The sequence below is a fragment of the Colias croceus genome, chromosome 9 (assembly GCF_905220415.1).
Source record: "Colias croceus chromosome 9, ilColCroc2.1".
NCBI lineage: Eukaryota > Metazoa > Arthropoda > Insecta > Lepidoptera > Pieridae > Colias > Colias croceus.
In genome coordinates this window covers 1,665,472-1,692,849 of record NC_059545.1, presented here as the reverse complement: position 1 = coordinate 1,692,849, position 27,378 = coordinate 1,665,472, and the positions used below count along the sequence as shown (strand labels likewise).

Sequence of the window (27,378 nt, the reverse complement as noted above, 5' to 3'; positions counted from 1 at the left end):
GTTGTTGTCAAATAAAAAATATTAAAATTTGAAATCTTCAAATTTATTCGCGTTCCAATTTATTTTAGAAATTTGAAATTAACAAAAAATATAATCATTTTATGTAGGTAGGTAATTCGTTAATAAGTGAAATATTTTTTTGAAAATTATCATGTTCGCGTCGTAAATATACGCAGCTAATGTTTATTTTGGGACAAAGAAGTCGTTAGTTAATCAGTGTTTATTTTAGAGTTCATAATATTTTACTGTTCTAAAATAATTATAAGCCAAATGAATACCATTGATTAAGAGAAAATGCCGAAAATTCCATATAAAGTTGAGAAGCAAGAGGACGATGAAGATTACGAGATCGTCTCCTTCGAGGACTTTTGCGATAAATCCCCAAGCGCTAAAGCGGATTTATTGACTCTAAACGATAATATAAATTATCGTTTGTACTATGAGAGTGGTAAAGAAGGTAAACTCGGTGAGGCCGGTGAACCTTCGGGCGTAAATGACCATACAGAAACATCGCTAAATGGGTCGAAAACATCGCACAAGAAAAAGGTTCCGTTTGCGCCGTTCGGGAAGAGTGACAAATCTCGACGAGGATCATTGTTTAGCGGCGTGATACCGAAATCACGACCTGATGGTGATTCTATGAGAGAACACAGGTAATTATTAAATTCTTACATGAGGGTAAAATTCTTGGACTTTTTCTTAGACTACTCTCAAAATTTTTATTTAAATGTGGTTGAGAAATCTATTTTACTACGAGATTGGCAGCATATATTTGTAGCTTAAGCCAAGAAAAATAAATCTGTAAGTGTACAATTTCTAAATAATGAAAATTATGTTCAAGCAAATTGCGAATACCACACTCAATGACAGGATGTGTTCCCTGAAATATTTTAATTTTTTTTTCAATCATTTATTTCAAGGCTTTTGAATGAATGTTCATGGCAGCCCCATTGTAACAATCAACTTACAAACTAAACACAAATTAATTAACATATTATCTAAATAAGACAATGAGAACGCGGAGCCAGCGCTATATGTTGAAAGAAAATCTCCCCCTATGCCATACACCAACCCTGCCTCCTCCGAGCAAGGTTTGAATAACAAGCTACAAAAAATTCTCATATTGGCCCGCAAAACATTTTCAACTTTTGCAAATTTTAATTTTATAGTCCTGTTTCCACCTTATTATTCTTCTCTGTAGTGTACAATAAATATATTAAACCATTTAACAGTAATAGTCATTTCAGTGCCAAAAATTTCTAGTTCGATTAAATTCAATTACTTTCCATCCATCTGTATGTATATTCCTTTACAATTTAAATGATAATGTGTAACAACAACACATTGAATAAGTTCTATGACATCAATAAAAAGCAATCTAAGTAATTACTTGTTTATATTTAGTTATCAGCTATTTTTCTACAGTACACACATACTTACTTAAAATGTTCATAATATTATGTTATTCTGTAATTCAATGTATAGTGATTCATATGTTTTCATAAACAGTTGTTTGTGTCTTTTATATTAAACTCGGTAAGTAATGAACTGAATTTAAGTCTTAAAAAGAGTAGTATGTATGCAACAAATAATTTTGTGCACATTTTATTATCGCAATACATTCTATACAGTTTAATTTGAATGAATGGTTTCATGCATTTATAGTTTAAATTGGATTGTAACATCAATAATAGTCACAACATGTAATTGTTAAATGAGATTAAAAAATGTACTTTCAAAGAATTTCAACGTTATCTTTATTACTTATAGTCTAGTCAAGCTATAAACTTCACATATATTTTATTTTCACATATTTTATTCACATATTCACATATTTTATTTTCTTACACAACATTGAAAACTATATAACTATAACTATATTTTACATTACTCTCGAAGATAACATGTAACATGGAAGACATCATATCTCAATAATAATAAAAACCTTAACTAACTGGAGTATTCTTTTTCGGTCTATTATTGAGTGTAAGTTTTATTTCATTTGTCTAAACTCTAAATTAATATTTTGTAAACGGTTAAAACTGGTGTGAAACATAAAACTTCTAAAATTAAAAGTCTTTTACTTCTATTAGAAATTAAAATATCTATAAGTAATAACATAACTTGGTGTTTACTCAGAAATAAGTTTCATATGATTAAACAAGACAGGTGTTATTTTATTCAGCCTTTGTTAGTACAATTGGTTTATCTTTTATATACACTTTATACCAATAACCATACTATTTGCATACATGTTTTAAGTTTGTTTTATTTGCTCAATATTTAACCATAAGTTTTCTCTAACTGTGCATTTATATCAAAGAAACATTGAGCTAGAGCAAGAGCATTCTTTCGTGATCTTTTAGTGTAAACGAAAACTTCTATTCAGTGTTGTTCAGTATTAGAACATTTCATAGAATCTTTTTTAACGTACTAAAAACAACGAAAGAATGCTCTATGCCTGTTAACACTAAAAGAATTTGATATAGTGGGGTTAGAATGAGCATTCGCTTGTTTGATGTAAATGCACCGTAACATTATTATGTACGCTCGTATTCTATTATTACAGACTAGCTGGGATTCGCGGTTTTACCCGCATTGTTCCGCTCCTGTAGGCCTTTAGTTTTCCTCGATAAATGAACCATCTAATACCGAAAGAATTTTTCGAATCGGACCGATAAGCGCGTTCAAACAAACAAACTCTTCAGCTTTATAATATTATTAATTTCAGATACGAGCGTTTCTCACCCCGTCGTGGCTGTCTAAACCGCTGGTTGGAACAAGCGGCAGGTCTCTTGCCAGGGATGTTGGTAGCGGGGCTGTTGTGTGCGCTGGGCGTGGCCACGTGGTGGGCCGTGGGGGGTGCGCTCGCAGGGGGGTGGGGGGATGATCAGTATCGGTGAGTGATTAAACTGTTGTATTTTTAGTAATATTATATAAAAATAAAATTTAATGCTAAATAGTTTATGTTAATTGATTGGAAAAATTATCTATGCTATGTAATATATATAACATTCCTGAACAATATGTTTATTTGTACATTGTTGTTAACTCTTTTTTTTTCCAATAAAAGAAAAAAAAATGAATAAATATTTGTTCTTTGCATTATTTTTTACTTTCGAAACTCGTTGGTTGATTTAATCAATGTTGAGATATTTAATATAATAAATTTTAATTAATATGTACAATAAATTTCAGGAAATTATGGGAAAGAGTTCATCCAGATGAAGTGAAAAATGTAATTGTGCCGTTGAATGTTGAAAAGGTAATTAATATAATATTATTATATTGAATACTTGTAACACTTTACTGTTTAACATTGAAGATACCAATCGTTAAGGTATTTCCAACACTTATCCACTGCCTTCATTTAGAAACATTGTCTTTTATTGAAATAAGAAATATACCTATTGAGAACTAGTGTTGTGTGACGTAATATTGTATAATGTAATTTATAATTTAAGATATTTGCACGCTCAACTACGAGCAGAATGTCTAAGAACCTATAAAATTTGTACCTCAGCTATGTAACTACATTCAGCAAATAAAGACAATTTGAATTTGAATTTGAAATGAAATTAGCTCATTTGGGCTTCAACCAATTTCCCAATTTGTTCTTTTTTGTTCAATCAATTCAGTTTTTTTTAATGAGTCGGGTAGTTGTAAGGCTTATGTGCCACAAAAATCTTACAATACATAATAAGTTATAAACATTCATAAGTATAAAATCAATGAACATAACAAATTTTACATGTCAATAATTATGCCACAAAATATACGTCAATTTACAGCCAGTGAAAACCGAATACCGCCTCCACGATCACAACAACCTGAGCACAAAGAACAGAAGCAACGCAACCGACAACAAAAAGAAGGAAGTCAAGAAGGGTTTTCTGGAACATTCTCCGGAGGTGATGAAGGAGTTATGTGCAAGGGTGGTGGATGATGCAATGCGGTTCGACTGCTTTCCGCAAGATGGCGCTAATGAAGATGAGTGTGTGAAACGAGGTATGGCTTTAAAGTAATTTTAATATATTAAGGTGATTGCTACGATCTGTTCCCAGCCAATGTCCCGCTAGATGGCGCTGAATTCTACATTTCTAGTTTATTTGAGTTTTTGCGTAATTGGAAAAGATTAAGGTCGTAGGAATAGTCATGGCGATTACTGAATATTATATTTTATTTAAATATGTCATATCATTGCCTTAAAATCCACCCAATTCGGTAAAACCATGCGTTTTAACATCTGTCATTGCATACAGGGTCGTTTACACACACAGACGTATACAAAAATGATAAAGATTGAACTCTAGATGGCGTGAATGTAAAACAAGTTTGGCGTGTATGTATTTGAGTAGTTAGTAGCATATTATATTCTGAATTTCTGATCCATGCCTATTCACTCAAAACTACCTAATAACACTAATGATTTGTAACAGTAAATTATTTCAATAGGTAGGTATTTGAACATTTCCCAACAAGACGTAAGAATAATTATTCGTAGGTATACAAGATACAATAACAAATCTAATACACTATTTATTATTTTATTATTTACTAGCGGTCCGCCCCGGCTTCGCCCGTGGTACATGTTTACGTTTTCTCTCCATAAGAAGTAAGAACCATCCTCGTACTTCAAGGAATATAATAAAAAAAGAATTATCGAAATCGGTTCAGCCGTTCTCGAGTTATGCGCTTACCAACACATTTTGCGATTCATTTTTATATTAGACTAGCGGTCCGCCCCGGCTTCGCCCGTGGTACATGTTTACGTTTTCTCTACATAAGAACCATCCTCGTACTTCAAGGAATATAATAAAAAAAGAATTATCGAAATCGGTTCAGCCGTTCTCGAGTTATGCGCTTACCAACACATTTTGCGATTCATTTATATATATATAAGATTATGTGAAAATAACCAGGAAGGTGAAAAACATATTTACGAAAACATAGTAACATATGGCTGTCGCTACAATAATTATATTTCAATTTTATCTTTTTATACCTAGTAGAACTGGCCGACGAATAAAAAAAATCGTATTAGAATACAATATATTACGGAACAAAAAAAGGATTGTAACTGAATTAGGTAGGTATGTTTGTTTCTGGGCGCACCGTTTTCGACGACGCGACGCGACGCGCGACGTAAGCGTATAATAGGTATAGGTACCTACTTTGCTAAAACAAACTAATAAAATTGTGTGTCTGTCTGAAAATTCGGAAAAGCATATTTTGCAAGTTTGTGATTACTTTGATAGTTTACCGATTTATAAAAATTGTAATTGTAATTGTATAATATATAATTTGCAATGTGGTGAAATTTCATAAAAATCACGGGCCAATTTTTTGTTTTGAATCCCACCGAAAATATAATTGCGTTATTAGAATAATTAATTACTATACCTACCCACGATCAATTATTACAATATAGTCTCAAATGCATACTAGAGAAATATTGCAATTTGATTCAATTAAAATGCATAGCATACAAAAATAAATTCACAACACAAGAAATTCCGCGCGCAAATCATAGCGCGTGTCAATGAAATCAAGAATGTTTTATATCAAGCCGACGCGGACGAGCGACGACGCGACGCCGAACAAAAGTACCTACGACGGACGACCACGCTTCGAGTTGCCAAACACACAGCCAAACAACAATAATGAGTAATAAATTGTTTACAAAAAAAACAAGTTTTCCATTTTTCTGTATGAGTAGACAGAACTTCAAAACGCCACCTGCTACGGTTTATATTATGAACGATGGTTATAAAAATAAAAGTTATATTTGTTGGTGTAAACTATTTTATTGATCAATAATTTTGGAATTTAAAACTGTCAACATTGATTACAATAAAACGCAGTTTTATTTTATTACACTATTGTTTTTTTATCAAAACATGTATTTGAAGTACCATATAATATTATGCTGATCCAAGCATTTTCACTCAAAACTAATATCACTAATGATTTGTAAAAGTAAATTATTTCAATATACATTTCATAAACATCAAGTAAGAATAATTATTATTATTCCTACCTACAACAACAAACCTAAAACACTATTTACTATGGGAAAATAACCAGGAAGGTGAAAAACATTATATTATTATTTACGATTTCGACGCACTCGACTTTTAGTAAAATATAGTAGGTAAACATAATATTATGGTTTTGATTTTTGCTACTAGTATAAGAAAACTGCGTGTTCAAACTACTTGTTTGTCTGTCTGAAAATTCGGAAGTACTTTGGTAGTTTACCGATTTATAATAATATTGTATATATCGTTGTTTAAAAAATATTCAAACACAATAAAATATGATATACTGATTTATCACTGGTTTCAGTGATGAACTGATGAGTCAATGTTAGCCACTATACTTTCGTCATACGTGTGTATGATTGATGTGATTTGCAACGTGGTGATATTTCAGAAAAATCACGGGTCAAATTGTCCCACCGAAAATATAACTGCGTTATAAGAATAACTATACCTACGATAAATTATACATAATACAATATAGTCTCAAATGCATACTAGTGAAATATTTTATTTAAATCAATAAAATAAAAAAAAAATAAAAAATAATAATAATACAAAAATAAATTCACAACACAAGAAAATCCGCGCGCAAATCATAGCGCGTGACAATGAAATCAAGAACTTTCGAGCCGACGCGACGCGGACGACGAAGGAGCCTAACAAAAGTACCTACAATCATAGGCGGCTCGTGACAAAATTGTATGGCCGTGTTCACTTGAAATAAAACAACGAAAATAGGTACCTACAATAGCGTTAGCAGTACAAAAAAAATGAGCACCACATTATAAATGTCTATTTAATATTTATACACTAAAAATTATAGAGTATTTCAAAACGAATTCAATTATTATTTAGCAATAATTAGAAAATCCCCGAATTTGCATTCGTGATCGTATTCATAGTGTTTGTCTACACTAATATTATAAAGAGGAAAACTTTGTTTGTTTGTTTGATTGTAATGAATAGGCTCATAAACTACTGGACATTTTACCAATGTTTGCAAGTTTGTGATTACTTTGATAGTTTACCGATTTATAATAATTGTATACTTATATCATTGTTTAAAAATATTCAAACACAATATGATATAGGTACTGATTTATCACTGGTTTCAGTGATGAACTGATGAGTCAATGTTAGCCACAATACTAATCACTTTCGTCATACATGTGTATGAACTATGATTGATGTGATTTGCAATGTGGTGAAATTTCATAAAAATCACGGGCCAATTTTTTGTTTTGAATCCCACCGAAAATACATATATTACTAATTGCGTTATTAGAATAATTAATTACTATACCCACGATCAATTATTACAATTTACAATATAGTCTCAAATGCATACTAGAGAAACATTGCAATTTGAATCAATTAAAATGCTTAACATACAAAAATAAATTCACAACACAAGAAATTCCGCGCGCAAATCATAGCGCGTGTCAATGAAATCAAGAATGTAATTTATATCAAGCCGACGACGACGCCGAACTAAAGTACCTACAGTACCATTTACCTTCAGTGTACAATACAGTTTACAGACCTACGACGGACGAACAATAATGAGTAATAAATTGTTTACAAAAAAACATAGTTTCTAAGGTCATTAGTTTTATTTTATTTTATTGTTATTTTCTTTGAACGATTGGAAATGAAATTACTTAATTTTTACACAGAACTTTGATTTATTAGAATTATGCTCATTATGTATATTATAAGATAACGAACGCGAATGCACGACATCTAGCGCGTCTTATGTCTAAACATCGCCTTTCGTTTAGACATTGACGCGCTAGATCTGTAATAAGTATATAGTCTATGCGCTAGATGTCGTGCTTTATGTCGTGTTTCGCTTGGCAAAAGTCACGCACACTACTGTAGAAGTGTCAAATTTTTCCGGTATTTTACTGTTGTTTTTCTAAGTAAATATTGTAAATTATTGATTAAAAAGGTCGAACGCGCACACATTTCATTATAGAGAAGTGATAAAATGATTAGTTTTAAAGAAATAGTGTCTGTGTTAAGTGTTTAGAGGTAATCAAAAATGTATGGAGGGACGGTCGGAACATCCACCTTAATATACATTATTCTAAAATCTCATTTATAACACGTTTTTATTAGCACCTATATATTTGTATGTTTGCATTGTAACAACGTCAGTTATTTAAATCAGAAGATGTTTGTTATTTTTCGAATGGTTTTTCAGTTTAATCAAATCTTAAAATTGCTTATATCGGTCATTATTACTATAAATATGGAATTGAAAAAAATTAAGCAAATGTGCAGTTCTAACAAAACGAAATAATATATTATTCTATGCCGTCGTTACTAGATTACGTGTGTTGTTGAATTTTTTTGTACTATCAAAATATTAATGATGACTCTACTATAAGTACTTTATTAAAATACTAGCTTTCCGCCCGCGGCTTCGTCCGCCGCATAGATCCCGTTCCCGTGGGATTTCCGGGATTAAAACCTATCTCTATGTGTTGATCCAAGTTACATTCTATATGTGTGCTTAATTTCATTGTAATCGGGTCAGTAGTATTTGCGTGAAAGAATAACAAACACACACATACACATCCTCACAAAATTTCGCATTTATAATATTAATTGGACTTACATTTAGGACATCTTATTGAAGTGAAACTTCTTTATCGGGGTTGGAAAAAATAATAGTGTAACATTTTTTCGTTATGCGTGACATTTTTCCGTTACGCGCCATCTTTTACTCATCCCTACCACGCGTGATTCGACGTGTTTCTGTAAAGTTGCATATAGTAAATATTTTTTCAAAAAATAAGGTCATAAAAAAGTTTCACTTTTTATGTGTGTACACTAGTACATGCACACATTATTTTTAACCCTTATCAGTTATCCATAATCCAAAAATACGACAATCTATTAATTTGTTGCAGGATGTTGCTGGAACGCCAAAGAGCACCTGCCGTACTGTTTCTACCCGCCCCAATACGAAACGTACCAATTCATGAACAGCACAGAGAACAAGCACGGCATGACCGTGTATTATTCCCGCGCTTTTGACACCGGATATCCGGGGCAGTTTGATGTTGCCAGGATCGATTTTAATTACCTCACAGATGATATATTGCAAGTTAAGGTATGTATCGACTGACTCATTATTTTCTACTAGGTTTCCGCCCGCGGCTTCGCCCGCGCAGTCAAAGAAAAACCCGCATAGTTCCCGTTCCCGTGGGATTTCCGGGATTGCGTCATTTTCCCGGGATAAAAAGTAGCCTATGTCCTTTCTCGGGTATCAAAATATCTCCATACCAAATTTCATAAAAATTGGTTCAGTAGACGTGACTGAGTAACAGACAGACAGAGACATTTATAATATTTGTATGGATAATTATTTAAAACGCGAAAAGATTTGTTTTCACGCTTATCTTTCTTTTTACGTCGCAAACATATTTTGTGCCTATAAGATGTAATATTTTTTTTGTGTTATACCTGTATAAAATGTAAAGTTAGTTAATATCTGACCTTATACTACTTCTTCAACCTTACAACTTACATAGACCTACAATTTTACATTTGCATAATTACAGTTTCAAAAGAGATACACGTTTGTAACTTTATAGTTATTTATTTTATTACATACTAGCTGTTTCCCGCGGTTTCACACGCATTACTACGCTCCTGTTGGTCTTAGCGTGATGATACATAGCCTTATATAACCTGCCTCGATAAATGGGTTATCTAACACCGAAAGAATTTTACAAATCGGACCAGTAGTTTCTGAAATTAGCGCGTTCAAACAAACAAACTAACTCTTCAGCTTTATAATATTAGTATAGACTAGCTTTTCTTCGCCCGTGTTTTCTAAGGAAAACCCGCTTATTTCCGGGATAAAATCTATTCTATGTTTTAATCCAACTTACCCTCTATATGTGTGCTAAATTTCATTATAATCGGTTCAGTAGTTTATGCGTGAAAACCATACATACATACATACATACAAAGCTTTCCTCTTTATAATATTAGTATAGATATATGCATTATATTTATTGCATTTTTTCACATTATCATATACTATTTCACAGATATCAGACGCAGAGCACAAACGCTTCGAACCCACGTACCCCGAAGTGCCGCTTGTTTTCGGTTCGGTTTCTCATGTACGTTATAGAGTACAAGTTGATAGTTCGGCTGTTGGGTTCAAAGTCATAAGGAATGAGGATAATGTTACCATGTGAGTATATTTACAATAAATTTGTTATTTCTTAAATAAATAATTCCTTGCGTAGTTCAAAGTTGTTCCAAACTACCAATATTCACAATATTATTTTTTTAATTGCATTTATTTTAAACTTAAACTAACGTTTAAGTTTCTTTTTAAATCCAAAGTTACAGAAATAAAAATAAAACTGTGTTCTATGTTGTCATTAATTTATTTTTGTTAATATGATGTAAACAGTGCAGTTTTTTTATCATATCGTTTTTTATCATTTTTTCTTAGTTTAATTTATTATTATTCCAACCACCATGCCCTGTCTCTTGGTTATTCACAGTCCTGCAATCTATAATATAAAAATGAATCGCAAAATGTGTTGGTAAGCGCATAACTCGAGAACAACTGAACCGATTTCGTTAATTTTTTTTTTATTACATTTCTTGAATTACGAGGATGGTTCTTATGGAGAGAAAACGTAAAAATGTACCACGGGCGAAGCCGGGGCGGACCGCTAGTTTTTCAATAAAAGTACTAATTCCTAGATTTAAAATAGAAAAATGATCTTTCAGTTGGAACGCCCAGAACGTAGGTGGACTGATACTATCGGATAAATTCCTGCAACTATCCACAATACTACCAACGAACTATACATATGGTTTCGGTGAGAAACAAGCGAGATTCCTCAACGATATGAACTGGAAGACGCACACGTTGTTTAATTATGATATACCTCCTACGGAAGATGTGAGTTTTACATAGAAACTTATTGATTTGTGTCCTAGTCGCTGTATAGTTCATACTTTAAGTTTTCATAAAATTGTATATGTTGAGATGGTTGTTAATCATCTCAATAGATGGCGTGCGGTGTGTCCCTTAGGGCTGATTTTTCAATCCTTGGTTAAAACTTATTCGTTGAATAACGTATTAAACTACCATTTCAAAAATGTATTCTAATTACTTGCATTTGACAGTTTACGTGACATTTTAATATTATCGTGTAATACTTTATTGGATGGATAAGTTTTAACCAAGTATTGAAAAATCAGCCCTTAGGGCTTAGACACATAAAACTGAAAGAATAGAATAAATTCGATCGCTCGTGCGGGTCACGAGTGGCTGAGTTGGTGAGGCATCCGCCCCGGAATGGCGCGAAAGGATGCGGGTTCGAGTCCCGCCTCGTGATCGAATTTTTTCTATTCTTTATAAATTTATAAAATTGTATATTTTTGGTGTTCTTGTAGCTGCCGTAAATATGGAGATTTTTGCTTTCTTTTGATAATTTCCGTTGATCATTATCACTAAATATTGGGTAATATTTTTCTTTGCTTTATTTACAACAATTTGATGATAAAAATTTAAAATGAAAACGATTTGTTTAAGTAATTTTATTTTAAAGACAAACTAGAATCATTCATTAGGGCGCAATAATATACTAACATTAAAAGTTGTTTCGTATGTGTAAAGTTAATAATTATTTTATAACAAAATTAAAAAGATAACAGTGTGTCATTGTAAAATTCTTTTCTATACCTTTATAATTTTATAAATGCGAAAGTTTGTATGGATGTATGGATGTTTGTTACTCTTTCACGTAAAAACTACTGAACTGATTACAATGAAATTTAGCACACATATAGAGGGTAACTTGGATTAACACATAGGATAGTTTTTATCCCGGAAATCCCACGGGAACGGGAACTATGCGGGTTTTCCTTTGCAAACGCGGGCGAAGCCGCGGGCGGAAATCTAGTACCTTTATAAAACAATTTTATAAATACCGTAGCAAATAAAATATTTATTCTTTTATGTATGTTATTTAAATGATATGTTATATTTAAGGTGAATCTATACGGAAGTCATCCATTCTACCTGGCGCTAGAGACCAACGGCAACAGTCACGGTGCTTTGCTGCTCAACTCTAATGCTATGGGTAATTTATTTATTTATTTATTTAACACTTTATTGTACAAGAAACAAAATATACATAAAGGTTACAAAAAATAAGATTAAAAAGCACAAAGGGTGGCCTTATCACTATGCAGTGATCTCTGCCAGGCAACCACGGGGAGAAAGGCAAAGAAGCGCAAATGTTGTAAAACAAACAAAACATATTTTAAGAATAGGGTAGAAATAATAAAAGTAATTTATTTTTTATTATTCCAATAAATGTTTTGTAGGAAAAGCGACAAAACAGGAAATTTTATTCCACTCTTCTTATATTTTTACGAAAATCACTGAACATGTCGCATTCAAATTTTATACACTTATCAAAGATGGGTAATAACAAAAAAAATCATGAGATATAATCGCGTTTTTTTAACTAAACATTATCTATACTAATATTATAAAGCTGAAGAGTTTGTTTGAATGAACGCGATAATCTCAGGAACTATAGGTCCGATTTGAAAAATTCTCTCAGTGTCAGATAGCCCATTTATCAAGGAAGACTATAGGCTATATATCATCACGCTAAGACCAACAGGAGCGAAGAAATGCGAGTAAAACCCCGGAGCTCAGTTAGCTATATTTGTATGGCTTTGCATATGCCGAAAATAAATAAAAACCCTCCCAAAGTCCAACTATTTCTTAGTTGATAATAATGTACATATTTTGTAAAATGAAATTGTAAAACTGACATGATTAAAAAGAGCAACTATGGAGTTTCTTGCCGATTCTTCTCCGTAGATACTGCTTTCCGAATCGGTGGTAAATGTTAAAATATGTAATGACGTTTCAAAAGTGCTTCTAAAAGAAAATGGTATGAATAAATGTTTGAGTTTATGCTAAAAATAAATATATTTTTTCCACAGACATAGTCCTTCAACCGACACCAGCCATAACATACCGTACGATCGGAGGCATACTAAACTTCTACATATTTTTGGGCCCAAGCCCCAGCGACGTTGTGTCCCAGTATACAGAAATAATTGGGAAGCCGTTCATGCCCCCGTATTGGGCGTTGGGATTCCATTTGTGCAAGTATGTTTATTTTAAGTGCGAAATATTTTGTTATTTAAAAAAATAGGAAATTGGAGACTTCGCCTTAACGTAATTTAAGGCGAAGCGAGTCGGATTTATGTTTTAGTCCCTTCGCATGATTGAGTGTTCATTAAAAGATTTTTAAGAAATTTTAATTTTAGGACGAACGAAAAATGTTTTCCCTGTTTCTTTTTCAGGAATAAAGTAATTTGCTCATCTCCTCCTTTATGACCAGAATTAAACCGTTAATCGCAATTACAACAACTTAATCAGTCAAAACTTACAAACACATATAGAAACATGGTAGTGCATTGTGTTTTGAGTAGGTAGTCAATACGCTAGATCACTACATAGTATAAAACAAAGTCGCTTTCTCTGTCCCTATGTCCCTTTGTATGCTTAACTCTTTAAAACTACGCAACGGATTTTGATGCGGTTAGCTAGTAATAAATATAATATGAAAAATTGTATTTAAAAGACATATTTTATGATTTACAGGTACAATTATGGATCGCTAAATGTGACTCGCGACGTGTGGAAGAAGAACAGAGATGCAGGAATACCTTTTGTGAGTTTCTTTTTAGTAATATAAAAATGTTTTACTTCTGCATAAATTATAATAAGGAACCTTATAACTTATGAAAAATAAGATAACAGACAATAAGCGCAAAAGGTAGGCAAACAAATCACAAAAGGATGAAAGACTAGCGGTCCGCCCCGGCTTCTCCCGTGGTAAATATTTCGCAATAAAAGGTAGCCTATGTTCTTTCTCAGGGTCTAAAGATTGTCTGTGCCAAATTTCATCAAAATCGGTCCAGTAGTTTATGCGTGAAAACCATACATACATACATACATACATACATAATTAAAAACCTTTCCTCTTTATAATATTATTATTATTAGTATATTTTAGTACATATAGATAAAACAAAATAAACACATATTTTATGCAATAAATTGTTTTTTAAAATAGTTTTGTTTGAATAAACAAGATTATCCGTTAAACAATAAACATGGTATTATTATAGCACATGCAATATAATGACCTAGAGTGTGTGTGCCGAGCACACGTGTCAGAAGTGAAACTTCTTTGGCAAATTTCAAAGATACCAGAATCGTCACCTCTCTCCATGACGTGTCGGTATAGCCATGGCGTGACCTTAAATTTTACTCTCAACGCGCCTAAAGAAGTTTCACTTCGAAAAAATCTTCTACTATTTATGTACTTTGGAAAATTCTATTTCCCAAACTATAGTATTTTCCGTTAAAAAAAATTATCCTTACAGGATGTACAATGGAACGATCTGGACTACATGAAGAATGCAAACGATTTTACATACGACACGGACAAATTTGCCGGTTTACCCGAATTTGTGAAGGAATTACATGATGCCGGCATGCATTATGTTATGCTTTTTGGTAAGTAAAATTAAAATACTAAATTTACAAGGTCCGTGACATATTTATTTTTTAAGTTTTTAAATGTTTGTCAGCAACAACACATGAAATAATTTAAATTAATTGTTTAAATAAAACAAAGCCGTGATAGTTACATTTAACATTATCTCAAGATCAGTTGAATAGATTTTAATGAGTTTTCGTTCATTGTCTTCGCTTGGATTGCGAAAATGTTAAGAGCTATCGCGCAAGAGCAACTTTTATCTCGGCAACTATTTAGTCTCTCCCATCAACTCTATGGGCTAAAGCACATCCAAGGAGAAGCGATACCAAATGTAAACAAACCACAGTCAAGGTCATTCGGAATAGCAGGAGTGCGTAACCTTTTTAAAGTTGGATTTAAATATATTTTTATTAAATATCCGGCAAATTGTAATAATACAAAAAAGGATAGTCTATTTTATGAATTTTATCATAATTTGAATTATTGTATAATGTAGATGTAAATTAAATAACGCGAATAATACACACTTGCCCCCTGTTACATAGGGATTTGAAACAAATCAACAATTTTTTATTAATAACAATAATAATTTTAACAAATTAATAACAATAACAATAATTAAATAAACAACAAACAATAACAAAACTTTAACAAATAATTTGTATCACCACGAGCGCGTTCCGAAACAGAATAAATCTTTTTAAAATGGCCGGCCGAATGTTGGCGAACCTGTCTTGACTTGTCATGTGAACAACCGGGAGAACGAGACATTACGGCAACTGCACAAGATGGAAAGAGATAGATATTAGTTTGTCAACGCCACAGTTGTTTTTAAGGTGAATGACTTTTCGTATCGCTTCTCGTTGGCCTTCCTTTAGTAAGAAAGTGCGCGCATTTAGCGACGCAACTCCCCATACAGTTGATGGGAGAGACTAAATTGTTGCCCAGACAAAAGTTGCTCTTGCGCGCTAGCTTTAAATTTTTTACATAAAAAGTACTAATGTTAAGCCGGGGCGAGCTGTTTTAATTAAATTTTTTTATAAAAAATATTATTTTTAGACCCTGGCGTAAGTGCATCGGAGAAGGCAGGTGAATATCCACCATTTGACCGTGGGCTTGAAATGAATGTGTTCATTAAAAACTCTACAGATCAACCGTTTGTTGCTAAGGTATGAGTTTTTTAACATTTTTTTTTAATTTAAACTAACTGCTTCATTTCAAATTAACATATTTTACAAAATTTTAATGGTGTTGCTTTGTACTTGTATTTTGTTCTGTTGTTTCATAAACGTATGAATAATTATACATTTAGGGGTGATTTTTCAATCCTTGGTTAAAACTTATTCATCAAATAACGTATTAAACTACCATTTCAAAAATATATTGTAATTATCCATATTTGACAGTTTACAGGTGACATTTTAATATGTTCGTGTAATACTTTATTGGACGGATAAATTTTAACCAGGGATTGAAAAATCGGCTCTTATCTTTAAATAAATATATTAATATATTATTAATCATCACTTTAACTAATAACGTGAATATCTTTGATTTTAAAACGAATTTCCTTAAGGGGGGTTAGGCGGTCAGCGAAAATTCAGCTATTCGGGCCTGAGGTAAGCAGTGAGGGGGTCCGCGTTTAGTATGGAATCAACGTGCTCGAAACTAAAAATCGTAAGCGCCATTCACATTTTTATCAAAAAGTGAATGAAAATATTTAGTATTTTCAAAATCTAAAACAGTCACGAAATCGACAAGGTAAATACCTATGTATTTGTGATTTTATACGAATTATTATCGTAAAATACGGTTGTAATGAGCATTTATATGATATTTTAGAGATAACTTCAGGATTTTTTTTTATCTAGCAAAATTTTTCCAATCGTGTTTTGGAAACAGTCATCCCATCACACATACGTTCTGTAATACATATTAGAAATTCCAGTGCGAAAAAACTTCAATATTTTCAATTATAGCTCATAGAAAACAGTCCATTTTGCCGTGTTCACCTACTAAGGGCCCTTAACGCCCGCTGCGAAAGAGGGCTCGACGGAATAAAAATAAAAATTTGTCACTCTCCCATAGAAATTAGAAAGCTAGCTTGTTTTATTGCACGCCTCATAAGCGAAGCGTTGAGGTGGGTACTACTGTCACTTCGCGCAAAACATCTGATTTTTCAAACTTAAAATGTCTTTATGTATCATACATTGCACTTGTAAGATAATACATACACACACATATTAAGAAAAAACACTATTTTTAACATTCATGATATTTTTGATGTCATTTTTGTTATTTAAACTAGTTAAAAAACAGTTTAAAAAAGTTCTGTCTTGGACGTCCGTGTGTCTGTATGTGCGGAGGATTTTCTTGTTAACACGATAGCGACCGAAATACTTTACTAATCGAGTCTTTTTTTTCTCTTACGCTTGAGTATGCTCAGGAATAGAACCCTTTCATTTTTCAGGGTCTGATTCGATGTGGTTTAATTGTTATTAAATAAACAAAAAAAAATATCGACTGTTCTCCATAATTTTAGTATATCTATATATATTCTTTATTTTATTTTTTTTTATATTTATAGTGTACTCAAAATTCACCATTATAAACTCGATTCTTTATACTATAAGCCAAGGTTTAAAAAAATAAGTTGGTAGTCAGTCCCTCTAGGTGGGGCCACAAAAAAAAATAGCTCAATTATTACGGTACCGCTTTCTTTACTTTTCCAACTGTTTTATTTTATTTCTTTTTTATATTTATAGTGTACTCTTTATAAATAATCAATTTAATTGTAAAGGATGAGATTATGAGGCGTGCACTTTTGGATTTTCCAAACTATTTTAGTAACTTCTCTATTTCTAATAATTCTCTATTTTAGTAGCTATTGCATAGCTTCTATCGCGGGCCTTGAGCGCGGGGACCGAATCGAGAAATTCCGTAACGAAAAAACCTCACGCTCCCCACGGGGACGGGCGGAGGTGTGGCTTGAAGGCATAGCATGCAATAACGCAACCGCCCCAGTCCCCGAGTGCTACACGTCTTTTTTATAAAAAAAAACTCCCTTATGAACATTTAATAAGGTTACCTTTATTTATATTAGGTATGGAATAAGGTATCAACAGTGTGGCCGGATTTCACGCATCCAAACGCTTCAGCGTATTGGAAGGAAATGATGGTGGACTTTCATAGGAAAATCAACTTTGATGGTGCTTGGATTGTAAGTTTTATTTTTATGTGTTTTTTTTATATGAATACCTAGGTATTTGAATTGAACTAAAGAAGAAAAAATCTGAGGAATTATATTATACTAGCTGTTCCCCGCGGTTTCACCCGCATTGCTCCGCTCCTGTTGGTCTTAGCGTGATGATAGCCTATAGCTTTCCTCGATAAATGAGCTATCTAACACCGAAAGAATTTTTCAAATCGGACCAGTAGTTCCCGAAATTAGCGCGTTCAAACAAACAAACAAACTCTTCATCTTTATATTATTAGTATAGATAGAATAATATAAATGCTACCTGATTGCTATATGGCTACCTGATTTGGCTCCACTTTTCGGCTTCATTTTATTTTATTTTACTCTTTCATTTGTTGTAATTGTACTTGTATTGTTTTGTTTCACGTTGTGTTGTTTTAATTCTAATTATTGTATTCTGTGTCAATTGTGTTTGTTATTATTGTGGAGTCAAATAAATGATCTTTCTTTCTTTCTTTCTTTCTTCTTTCTAAATTATAACTAAATGCAACGATATTATAATACATAAGGATATTATATCCATTTTTTTAACCGACTTCAAAAAAAGGAGGAGGTTATCAATTCGGCCGGTATTTTTTTTAATAAATGACGATCTATGAAAAAGCGGATCATATAGCTATCAATAATTTTTTACTTAAATTTCAAGTTTCTTAAAAAAACATTTTACAACAAGTTGTTTAAAAAATGTAACTACATAATATGAATTAAGAATTAAATTAGCTATTTCACTTGATTAGATTAGCCTTTATACTTGTTATAGAATCTATTTTTCTTATCAATACAAGCGTGCACTTCATTCTGAATCGACACCTATTCTTACATAATAACGTAACAATTTAGCAAGAAACTTATTATCAATCATTGATCCTACAGGACATGAACGAGCCCTCCAACTTCCTCTCGGGGCCCTTACAGGGCACATGTGCCCCAGAACAAATCCCCTATAAGCCCTACAGGATCAAAACGCTACGGGAAAAAACTATTTGTATGGACGCGAAGCATTTTGCGAGCGAACACTATAATGTACATAATGTGTATGCTAATGCTGAAGCGGAAACTACGTATAGGTAAGTGTTATAAATTATTCTATATAATATGTTATATGTAATAATTATTTATTTATAAGAACACTAGCTTCCGCTCGCGGCTTCGCCCGCGTGGTGTTTTGATAAAAGGTAGCCTATGTTCTTTCTCAGAGTCTAATGTATGATTGTCTTTGCCAAATTTCATCAAAATCGGTGGAGAGGTTTAAGCGGACAGAGTTACTTTCGCATTTATAATATCAGTAGGGATAGTAGGGATGCTGATTAAAGGCGCCGGGTCCGATAATGAGGTGTAATTAATAATTCTATCGATTATATAGAGATTAGTATTTCTTTGAAAAATTATATTATATTTTAAATAAAATGTTAGCAAAGCCTTCTAAACAGTAGCTGTAAACTATAATAATTACTTTAATATATTTATCAGTTAAATTCAGAATATCTCATATGTTACTCCACTAACTATTAGTATTTTTAGGGCACTAGTAGGAATTAAATTCCCTATTTCCCACTAATAACCATTTTACAATTTTCCAGGGCTTTAGTAGAAATCCGGGGCAAACGGTCTCATTATCCCACCTTTTGCCCCACTAATAATCATCTTACAATTTTCCAGGGCTTTAGTAGAAATCCGGGGCAAACGGTCTCATTATCCCACCTTTTGCCCCACTAATAATCATCTTACAATTTTCCAGGGCATTAGAAGAAATCCGGGGCAAACGGTCGCTAATAATATCCCGGGCATCTTTCCCCGGCCTGGGGCAGTTTGCGGGCCACTGGAGCGGTGATGTGTTCAGTAGATGGCATGATTTGAGGGCTAGTATACCGCGTAAGTAAAATTATTATAGCATTTAATATTTAGAAATATTAAAAAAGAAGGTCTAGTCTATCTATCAAATAATATCACATTAAAGACTATCAAATAATATCACATTAAAGTTAATGTAACTTGGTAAAGACATATCCTTTTTTAAAGGATTTTAATAAAATATCGAATAGTTTTGGCGTTAATCGTAACACACAAACATTGGAATGTAGGAAACATTTTATGAGAAACTTTGTGATATTTTTACAGATTTAGGGCTGATTTGTCAATCCTTGGTTAAAACTTATTCATCGAATAACATATTAAACTACCATTTCAAAAATGTATTCTAATTGTCCGTATTTGACAGTTTACAGGTGACATTTTAAAATGTTCGTGCAATACTTTATTGGACGGATAAATTTTAACCAAAGCTTGAAAAATCGGCGCTTAATGTATAGTTTTTTTTGTTTCTTATTCAAATAAATCATATCATTAGTTATCCTCTTATTAACTTAAGTATTTAATTATATTAAAGTGAAAGTTTTTCAATAAAAAGTTATCTTTTTACCAGCAATTTTCAGAATGACTAAAAGCAGATTTCCGTTACCAAAAACTATTAATTTTTCAGAACTACTAAGCTTCAGTCTTTTCGGTATACCGTTAATGGGCGCGGATATTTGCGGCTTCAACGAGGACACAACGCCAGAGTTGTGTACACGTTGGATGCAGCTGGGTGCGTTCTACCCGTTCTCGAGGAACCATAACTCCGATACTTCTAAGGTAAGTTTAATTATTTATTTGAGTAATAATATAACATTACTTAAAAAACAATATAAAATGCTTCAACGAGGACACTACGCCAAAGTTGTGTACACGTTGGATGCAGCTGGGTGCGTTCTACCCGTTCTCGAGGAACCATAACTCCGATACTTCTAAAGTAAGTTTAATTATTATTAATTATGCAATAATAATAAAAAATATAAATAATTACATAAGAAGTTCATATTAGTTTATTTAAAACATTACAAGAATAACATTGAAAATAGGAACTAATTTGCGGACATTATCGACACATCGCGAGAAAAAGTGAGGCTATTTTTAATTTTACAAAAAATAGCGTACCGAATCGTTTGGGATAGAATTTAATGGGCGAAGATTAGCCACAAAATAGATCTTTATATTTACGCAACAGATTTTGACGGTGTTTTTTAAGTAGGTAAAGTGGTTCCCGAGTAAAGTTTAGTATAGATATTGTTAAGTTTTAAACCAAACGGGCGAAGCCGCGTGCTGAAAGCTAGTTTGTTATAGGTTTATCTGTACGTTTAAATATGTTTCCTGTTTTCTTCTAACAATAAACACATAAACAGTTTAATTAATTAAGGGCCGATTTTTCAATGCTTGGATAAAACTTATCCGTCCAATAAAGTATAACACGATAATATTAAAATGTCACGTAGGTAAACTGTCAAATACGGGCAATTAGAATACGTTTTTAAAATGGTAATTTTATACATTATTCGACGAATAAGTTTTAACCAAGGATTGAAAAATCAGCCCTAAGATAATGATACTATTTAATTTTGTTTTTATGGTGAACTAGGCTTCCGCCCGCGGCTTCGCCCGCGCAGTCAAAGAAAAACCCGCATAGTTCCCGTTCCCGTGGGATTTCCGGGATTGCGTCATTTTCCCGGGATAAAAAAGTAGCCTATGTCCTTTCTCGGGTATCAAAATATCTCCATACCAAATTTCATGAAAATTGGTTCAGTAGTTTAGGCGTGATTGAGTAACAGACAGACAGACAGAGTTACTTTCGCATTTATAATATTAGTATGGATTAGTATGGATAAATGATAATGAATTATGAAACATTGTCCACAGCCGCAAGACCCAGCAAGTCTCGGTATAATAGAGGCCAGTCGCACAGCACTGCGCACGCGATACCGCCTGCTGCCGCTATACTATACCGCGTTTTGGTGTGCGCATGCACATGGGCATACTGTAGCGAGACCGCTGTTCTTTGAGTGAGTTATTAGTAGTAAGAAAAAAGATAAAATATATATTATTTACCTACTTGTTAACTTTCTACTGTCCAACTTCCTACATATGTATATAACTAAGAAGCGCAACTCAGGGTCCCAAGACACAAGTATTTCACTTAGTTTGGGTCCCACTGTCGTACATTAACCCATTGACCACCGAGCGGCCCAATGAGACTGTTGTGGACTGTATATTATGGGGTTTGTGATCAAGGAAACACCCTTCCTTCGACATACATATATTTTCCCTTATGTACACTATTACAATTTATAACTTATATACTTAATCACTATTGCTTATTCACTACTAGTCTCGAGGAAGAACTTGCTGGAACTGACTCTAATTCCAAAATGTTGGCAAAATTTATATGCGTCGCCCGGCGGCGAGGCACAAAGCGGTCGCCCGGCGGCGAGGCACAAAGCGGTCGCCCGGCGGCGAGGCACAAAGCGGTCGCCCGGCGGCGAGGCACAAAGCGGTCGCCCGGCGGCGAGGCACAAAGCGGTCGCCCGGCGGCGAGGCACAAAGCGGTCGCCCGGCGGCGAGGCACAAAGCGGTCGCCCGGCGGCGAGGCACAAAGCGGTCGCCCGGCGGCGAGGCACAAAGCGGTCGCCCGGCGGCGAGGCACAAAGCGGTCGCCCGGCGGCGAGGCACAAAGCGGTCGCCCGGCGGCGACGCACAAAGCGGTCGCCCGGCGGCGAGGCACAAAGCGGTCGCCCGGCGGCGACGCACAAAGCGGTCGCCCGGCGGCGAGGCACAAAGCGGTCGCCCGGCGGCGAGGCACAAAGCGGTCGCCCGGCGGCGAGGCACAAAGCGGTCGCCCGGCGGCGAGGCACAAAGCGGTCGCCCGGCGGCGCCGCCCCATAACTCCGCCCCATACACGTGGCGTCGCTGTGTGGAGAGCCCCGTTGTCGCCTGCGTTGACCTTGATGGTGTGCTCGTCCTTTACAGAGACCACGACACAATAGATTTTCTATTGTGTCTGTGATTCCGGGGGCTGAGGGATTAATAATTGTAAAACATAAAATGGACAAATAAACTTATTTCATTTCATTTCATATGTCTTCCAGTTTCTGTTGAAAGTATGAAAAATGTTAAAAACGAAAAATGTTAAGTCATTAGGTAGTAAGGAAGGGGAATAGGGAATGAGTAGTTTATGTCGAATGACTAATTTGTTCGCTAGCTCTAAGTCTCTCGCTTGTAGACGATTGAACCATGATTGGGAAGTTTTTGAAGTCGGTTGAAAATAATGTAACATTTATATCCAAAATTCCAGATTCCCAACGGAAACGAAAATATACGACATCGACACGCAATTCCTGATCGGCTCGCACGTTATGGTGACCGGGATACTGGAGGAAGGCGCGAACAGCACGCAAGTGTTCTACCCGGGGGCAGACCCGTGGTACAGTCTGGCGGGCAGGCTGCTGGCGCGGGGCAGCTGGGGCACTGTGGGGCAACACGAGCTGCTCGCTGTGCGGGTGAGTGGGGCAGTCGGGGCAGATTGTACCCGGGGGCAGACCCGTGGTACAGTCTGGCGGGCAGGCTGCTGGCGCGGGGCAGCTGGGGCACTGTGGGGCAACACGAGCTGCTCGCTGTGCGGGTGAGTGGGGCAGTCGGGGCAGATTGTACCCGGGGGCAGACCCGTGGTACAGTCTGGCGGGCAGGCTGCTGGCGCGGGGCAGCTGGGGCACTGTGGGGCAACACGAGCTGCTCGCTGTGCGGGTGAGTGGGGCAGTCGGGGCAGATTGTACCCGGGGGCAGACCCGTGGTACAGTCTGGCGGGCAGGCTGCTGGCGCGGGGCAGCTGGGGCACTGTGGGGCAACACGAGCTGCTCGCTGTGCGGGTGAGTGGGGCAGTCGGGGCAGATTGTACCCGGGGGCAGACCCGTGGTACAGTCTGGCGGGCAGGCTGCTGGCGCGGGGCAGCTGGGGCACTGTGGGGCAACACGAGCTGCTCGCTGTGCGGGTGAGTGGGGCAGTCGGGGCAGATTGTACCCGGGGGCAGACCCGTGGTACAGTCTGGCGGGCAGGCTGCTGGCGCGGGGCAGCTGGGGCACTGTGGGGCAACACGAGCTGCTCGCTGTGCGGGTGAGTGGGGCAGTCGGGGCAGATTGTACCCGGGGGCAGACCCGTGGTACAGTCTGGCGGGCAGGCTGCTGGCGCGGGGCAGCTGGGGCACTGTGGGGCAACACGAGCTGCTCGCTGTGCGGGTGAGTGGGGCAGTCGGGGCAGATTGTACCCGGGGGCAGACCCGTGGTACAGTCTGGCGGGCAGGCTGCTGGCGCGGGGCAGCTGGGGCACTGTGGGGCAACACGAGCTGCTCGCTGTGCGGGTGAGTGGGGCAGTCGGGGCAGATTGTACCCGGGGGCAGACCCGTGGTACAGTCTGGCGGGCAGGCTGCTGGCGCGGGGCAGCTGGGGCACTGTGGGGCAACACGAGCTGCTCGCTGTGCGGGTGAGTGGGGCAGTCGGGGCAGATTGTACCCGGGGGCAAACCCGTGGTACAGTCTGGCGGGCAGGCTGCTGGCGCGGGGCAGCTGGGGCACTGTGGGGCAACACGAGCTGCTCGCTGTGCGGGTGAGTGGGGCAGTCGGGGCAGATTGTACCCGGGGGCAGACCCGTGGTACAGTCTGGCGGGCAGGCTGCTGGCGCGGGGCAGCTGGGGCACTGTGGGGCAACACGAGCTGCTCGCTGTGCGGGTGAGTGGGGCAGTCGGGGCAGATTGTACCCGGGGGCAGACCCGTGGTACAGTCTGGCGGGCAGGCTGCTGGCGCGGGGCAGCTGGGGCACTGTGGGGCAACACGAGCTGCTCGCTGTGCGGGTGAGTGGGGCAGTCGGGGCAGATTGTACCCGGGGGCAGACCCGTGGTACAGTCTGGCGGGCAGGCTGCTGGCGCGGGGCAGCTGGGGCACTGTGGGGCAACACGAGCTGCTCGCTGTGCGGGTGAGTGGGGCAGTCGGGGCAGATTGTACCCGGGGGCAGACCCGTGGTACAGTCTGGCGGGCAGGCTGCTGGCGCGGGGCAGCTGGGGCACTGTGGGGCAACACGAGCTGCTCGCTGTGCGGGTGAGTGGGGCAGTCGGGGCAGATTGTACCCGGGGGCAGACTTATAACAAATAAAGAAAATGATAAAAACGACGTGTGTCACTCGGGGACTGGGGCGGTTGCGCTATTGCATGCTATGCCTTCAAGCCACACCTCCGCCCGTCGGAGTGGAGAGCGTGAGGTTTTTTTTCGTTACGGAATTTCTCGATTCGGTCCCCGCGCTCAAGGCCCGCGATAGAAGCTATGCAATAGCTTAATATTCTTCGACATTCTTAAAATTTGCATTTTCGATACAAATCTTACGATGAAAACCGCTTATCACATCGACAGTAGTGCGGCAAATTTTAAGAACTACCGCGCTGCTAAAGTGGTCCTAATGTGCAAGCTATCTAAATTTTAATCATTTAGTAAAAAAATAACTATTCAACATTTCTGCATTGTTTTATTTACTCCTACTATTATTACAACATATTTTATATTGTAGGGCGGTGGTATAATCCCATTACAAGAACCACCCGCGCACGGGCCGGTATCCACGGCCACTACACGCAGTTCCCCGCTACAGTTACTCGCTGCTCCCTCTAGAGAGGGAATAGCCTCTGGGAACTTATATTGGGACGATGGGCAGAGTTTACGTGAGTATAAATAAATAAACAAATATTTTATGACAATTTTCACACACGGCACGATCTGATCCCATGCTAAGCTTTCGCTTGTGTTATGGAAACCAGATGGTTGATAAACATACATATATAATTTTAAATAAATACTTATATAGATAATTAACACTCAGACACAGAGCAAACATCTATGTTCATCACACAAATATTTGCCCCAGGTGGGAATCGAACCCATGACCTCTGGCTTGGAAGGCAGGGCCACTACCAACCAGGCCAGTATAGTATTATAGAATAAGGTTTTTGTGAAGATCCGGCTCGAAGGACCATAAAATGTACGACAATTTTGAGCTTCATACAAGGATTTTAAAAACCTGTATTGAGACGATGCGCAAATTTTAAAGAAAAACGGGATTATTTCTAAAAAAAATACTAACCGATGAAATGTTATTCCTTTATTAGTATAATTAAAACTTGTGGAAGAATTTCCAATGAGAATTTCCAAGAATTTCCAATTTTCAATGAGAAATGCTGAAACACACCATGTTTACACACGCACGTGCCGAAAGCAACTGAATAGCGACGAACGCACTGGTGGCTTGGAAGTCACCTGAGTGGCGACAAGGTCACGCGTGCTTACGACTTCAAGTGTCTTGTTATTTAGATTTCTATGTATAACCTAAAATTATTTTTTACAAGTTTTATACTATGTAATCTGGCTCGAAGGACCAGTAAGTGAATAAACACATGGTGGAATAATATTCTTATCGATTTAATTTTCTAACATTGTAATGGAATGATCCTCCATTTTCTATAAAATTATTTGCTTATTTGTTTAAAATTTTATTTACAAATATTTTCATTAATTTGTACCATTTTCAATTCACAGACAGCTACGAAGAGAAGAAATATACGCACATTATATTCAAACTGAAAGACAACGAACTGACCAGCTCCATACAGTGGTGGGGATACGGCGTGCCACAAATAAATCAAATTAAAATATTAAATCAAGACGCCATTAAAATTGTCACGGTTAATAATGAAACTGCGAAGTTTTCGTACGACGATAAGATTAAAGTACTGACTATTGATTGTAATATCAATTTGGATAAACCTTTCAGTGTTAAATGGACGCATAAGAATTGATCTGTTTTGAAACTTTTTGCAATATAAATAAAATAACTTTTTAGAAGGGGATTTATATTAGATTTTTTTCCATAAAATAGCCTTTTTCTAGCAGTTTTCAAAAAATATGTAGCATGTTTAGTTAAATATATAAGTTTCTAGCCAATTTTTGAGATATTTAGTAGTATAATAACATTATTAAATGTCGAAGTAGATTTCCAATTCAAATTTCATAATAGGAATTAATAAAATGAATAAATATGAACATTTTGTAGAATTTTAGTGTCCCCGTAGTACGAAAATAACAAAGTTTTTTATATTTTCATTAAATATAATACAAAAGAACACCAATTTAATAATCGTGTTAATAAAAAAGTAAAATTATTGTTAGGTTTTCGTCAATATATCTCTATACAGCGGAATTTAATGCTTCGAAATGTTCAACTTTAGCAATATATTTATATAATATTAAAGATTCATAGACAAATAAGTTAAAAGTATATGATGTGACAAAAATAAATACGATATTATTATGTTTCTGTGTGAGAATATGTTTTTAAACAATTAAGGTAATGTAACCTTTAATATATAATAAAAAATATATCTATCTGATACTTTAAATACGGAATTCAATATTAAGCAGCTATGTATTATATATTTTCCCTTAAAAATATTCAAGTAAATAAAGAATATTAAATATATATTTATAATATATCATGTGAGCGTTGATCTCAATGTATAACGAATTGTGAACTATTGCCAATTATAATATTATGTATTAAAATATAATAAAAAAATATATCTAATGAGGCCATGTTTT

At 36.0% G+C, this 27,378-nt stretch overlaps 1 protein-coding gene across 1 annotated transcript; it reads left to right on the top strand.

Moving 5' to 3' along the window:
- The first annotated feature begins 40 nt into the window (after positions 1-40).
- LOC123694142 (lysosomal alpha-glucosidase-like) lies at positions 41-27,378 on the top strand. The gene is made up of 20 exons (XM_045639461.1): positions 41-653; positions 2,732-2,899; positions 3,199-3,265; positions 3,792-4,008; positions 8,963-9,165; positions 10,112-10,260; positions 10,812-10,986; positions 12,082-12,172; positions 13,053-13,221; positions 13,720-13,789; positions 14,508-14,640; positions 15,683-15,792; positions 17,727-17,843; positions 18,756-18,949; positions 19,621-19,754; positions 20,362-20,513; positions 21,612-21,754; positions 23,044-23,248; positions 25,298-25,448; positions 26,320-27,378. The coding sequence occupies exons 1-20, from the start codon at positions 295-297 to the stop codon at positions 26,577-26,579; spliced, it is 3,267 nt and encodes a 1,088-aa protein (XP_045495417.1). The 5' UTR covers positions 41-294; the 3' UTR covers positions 26,580-27,378.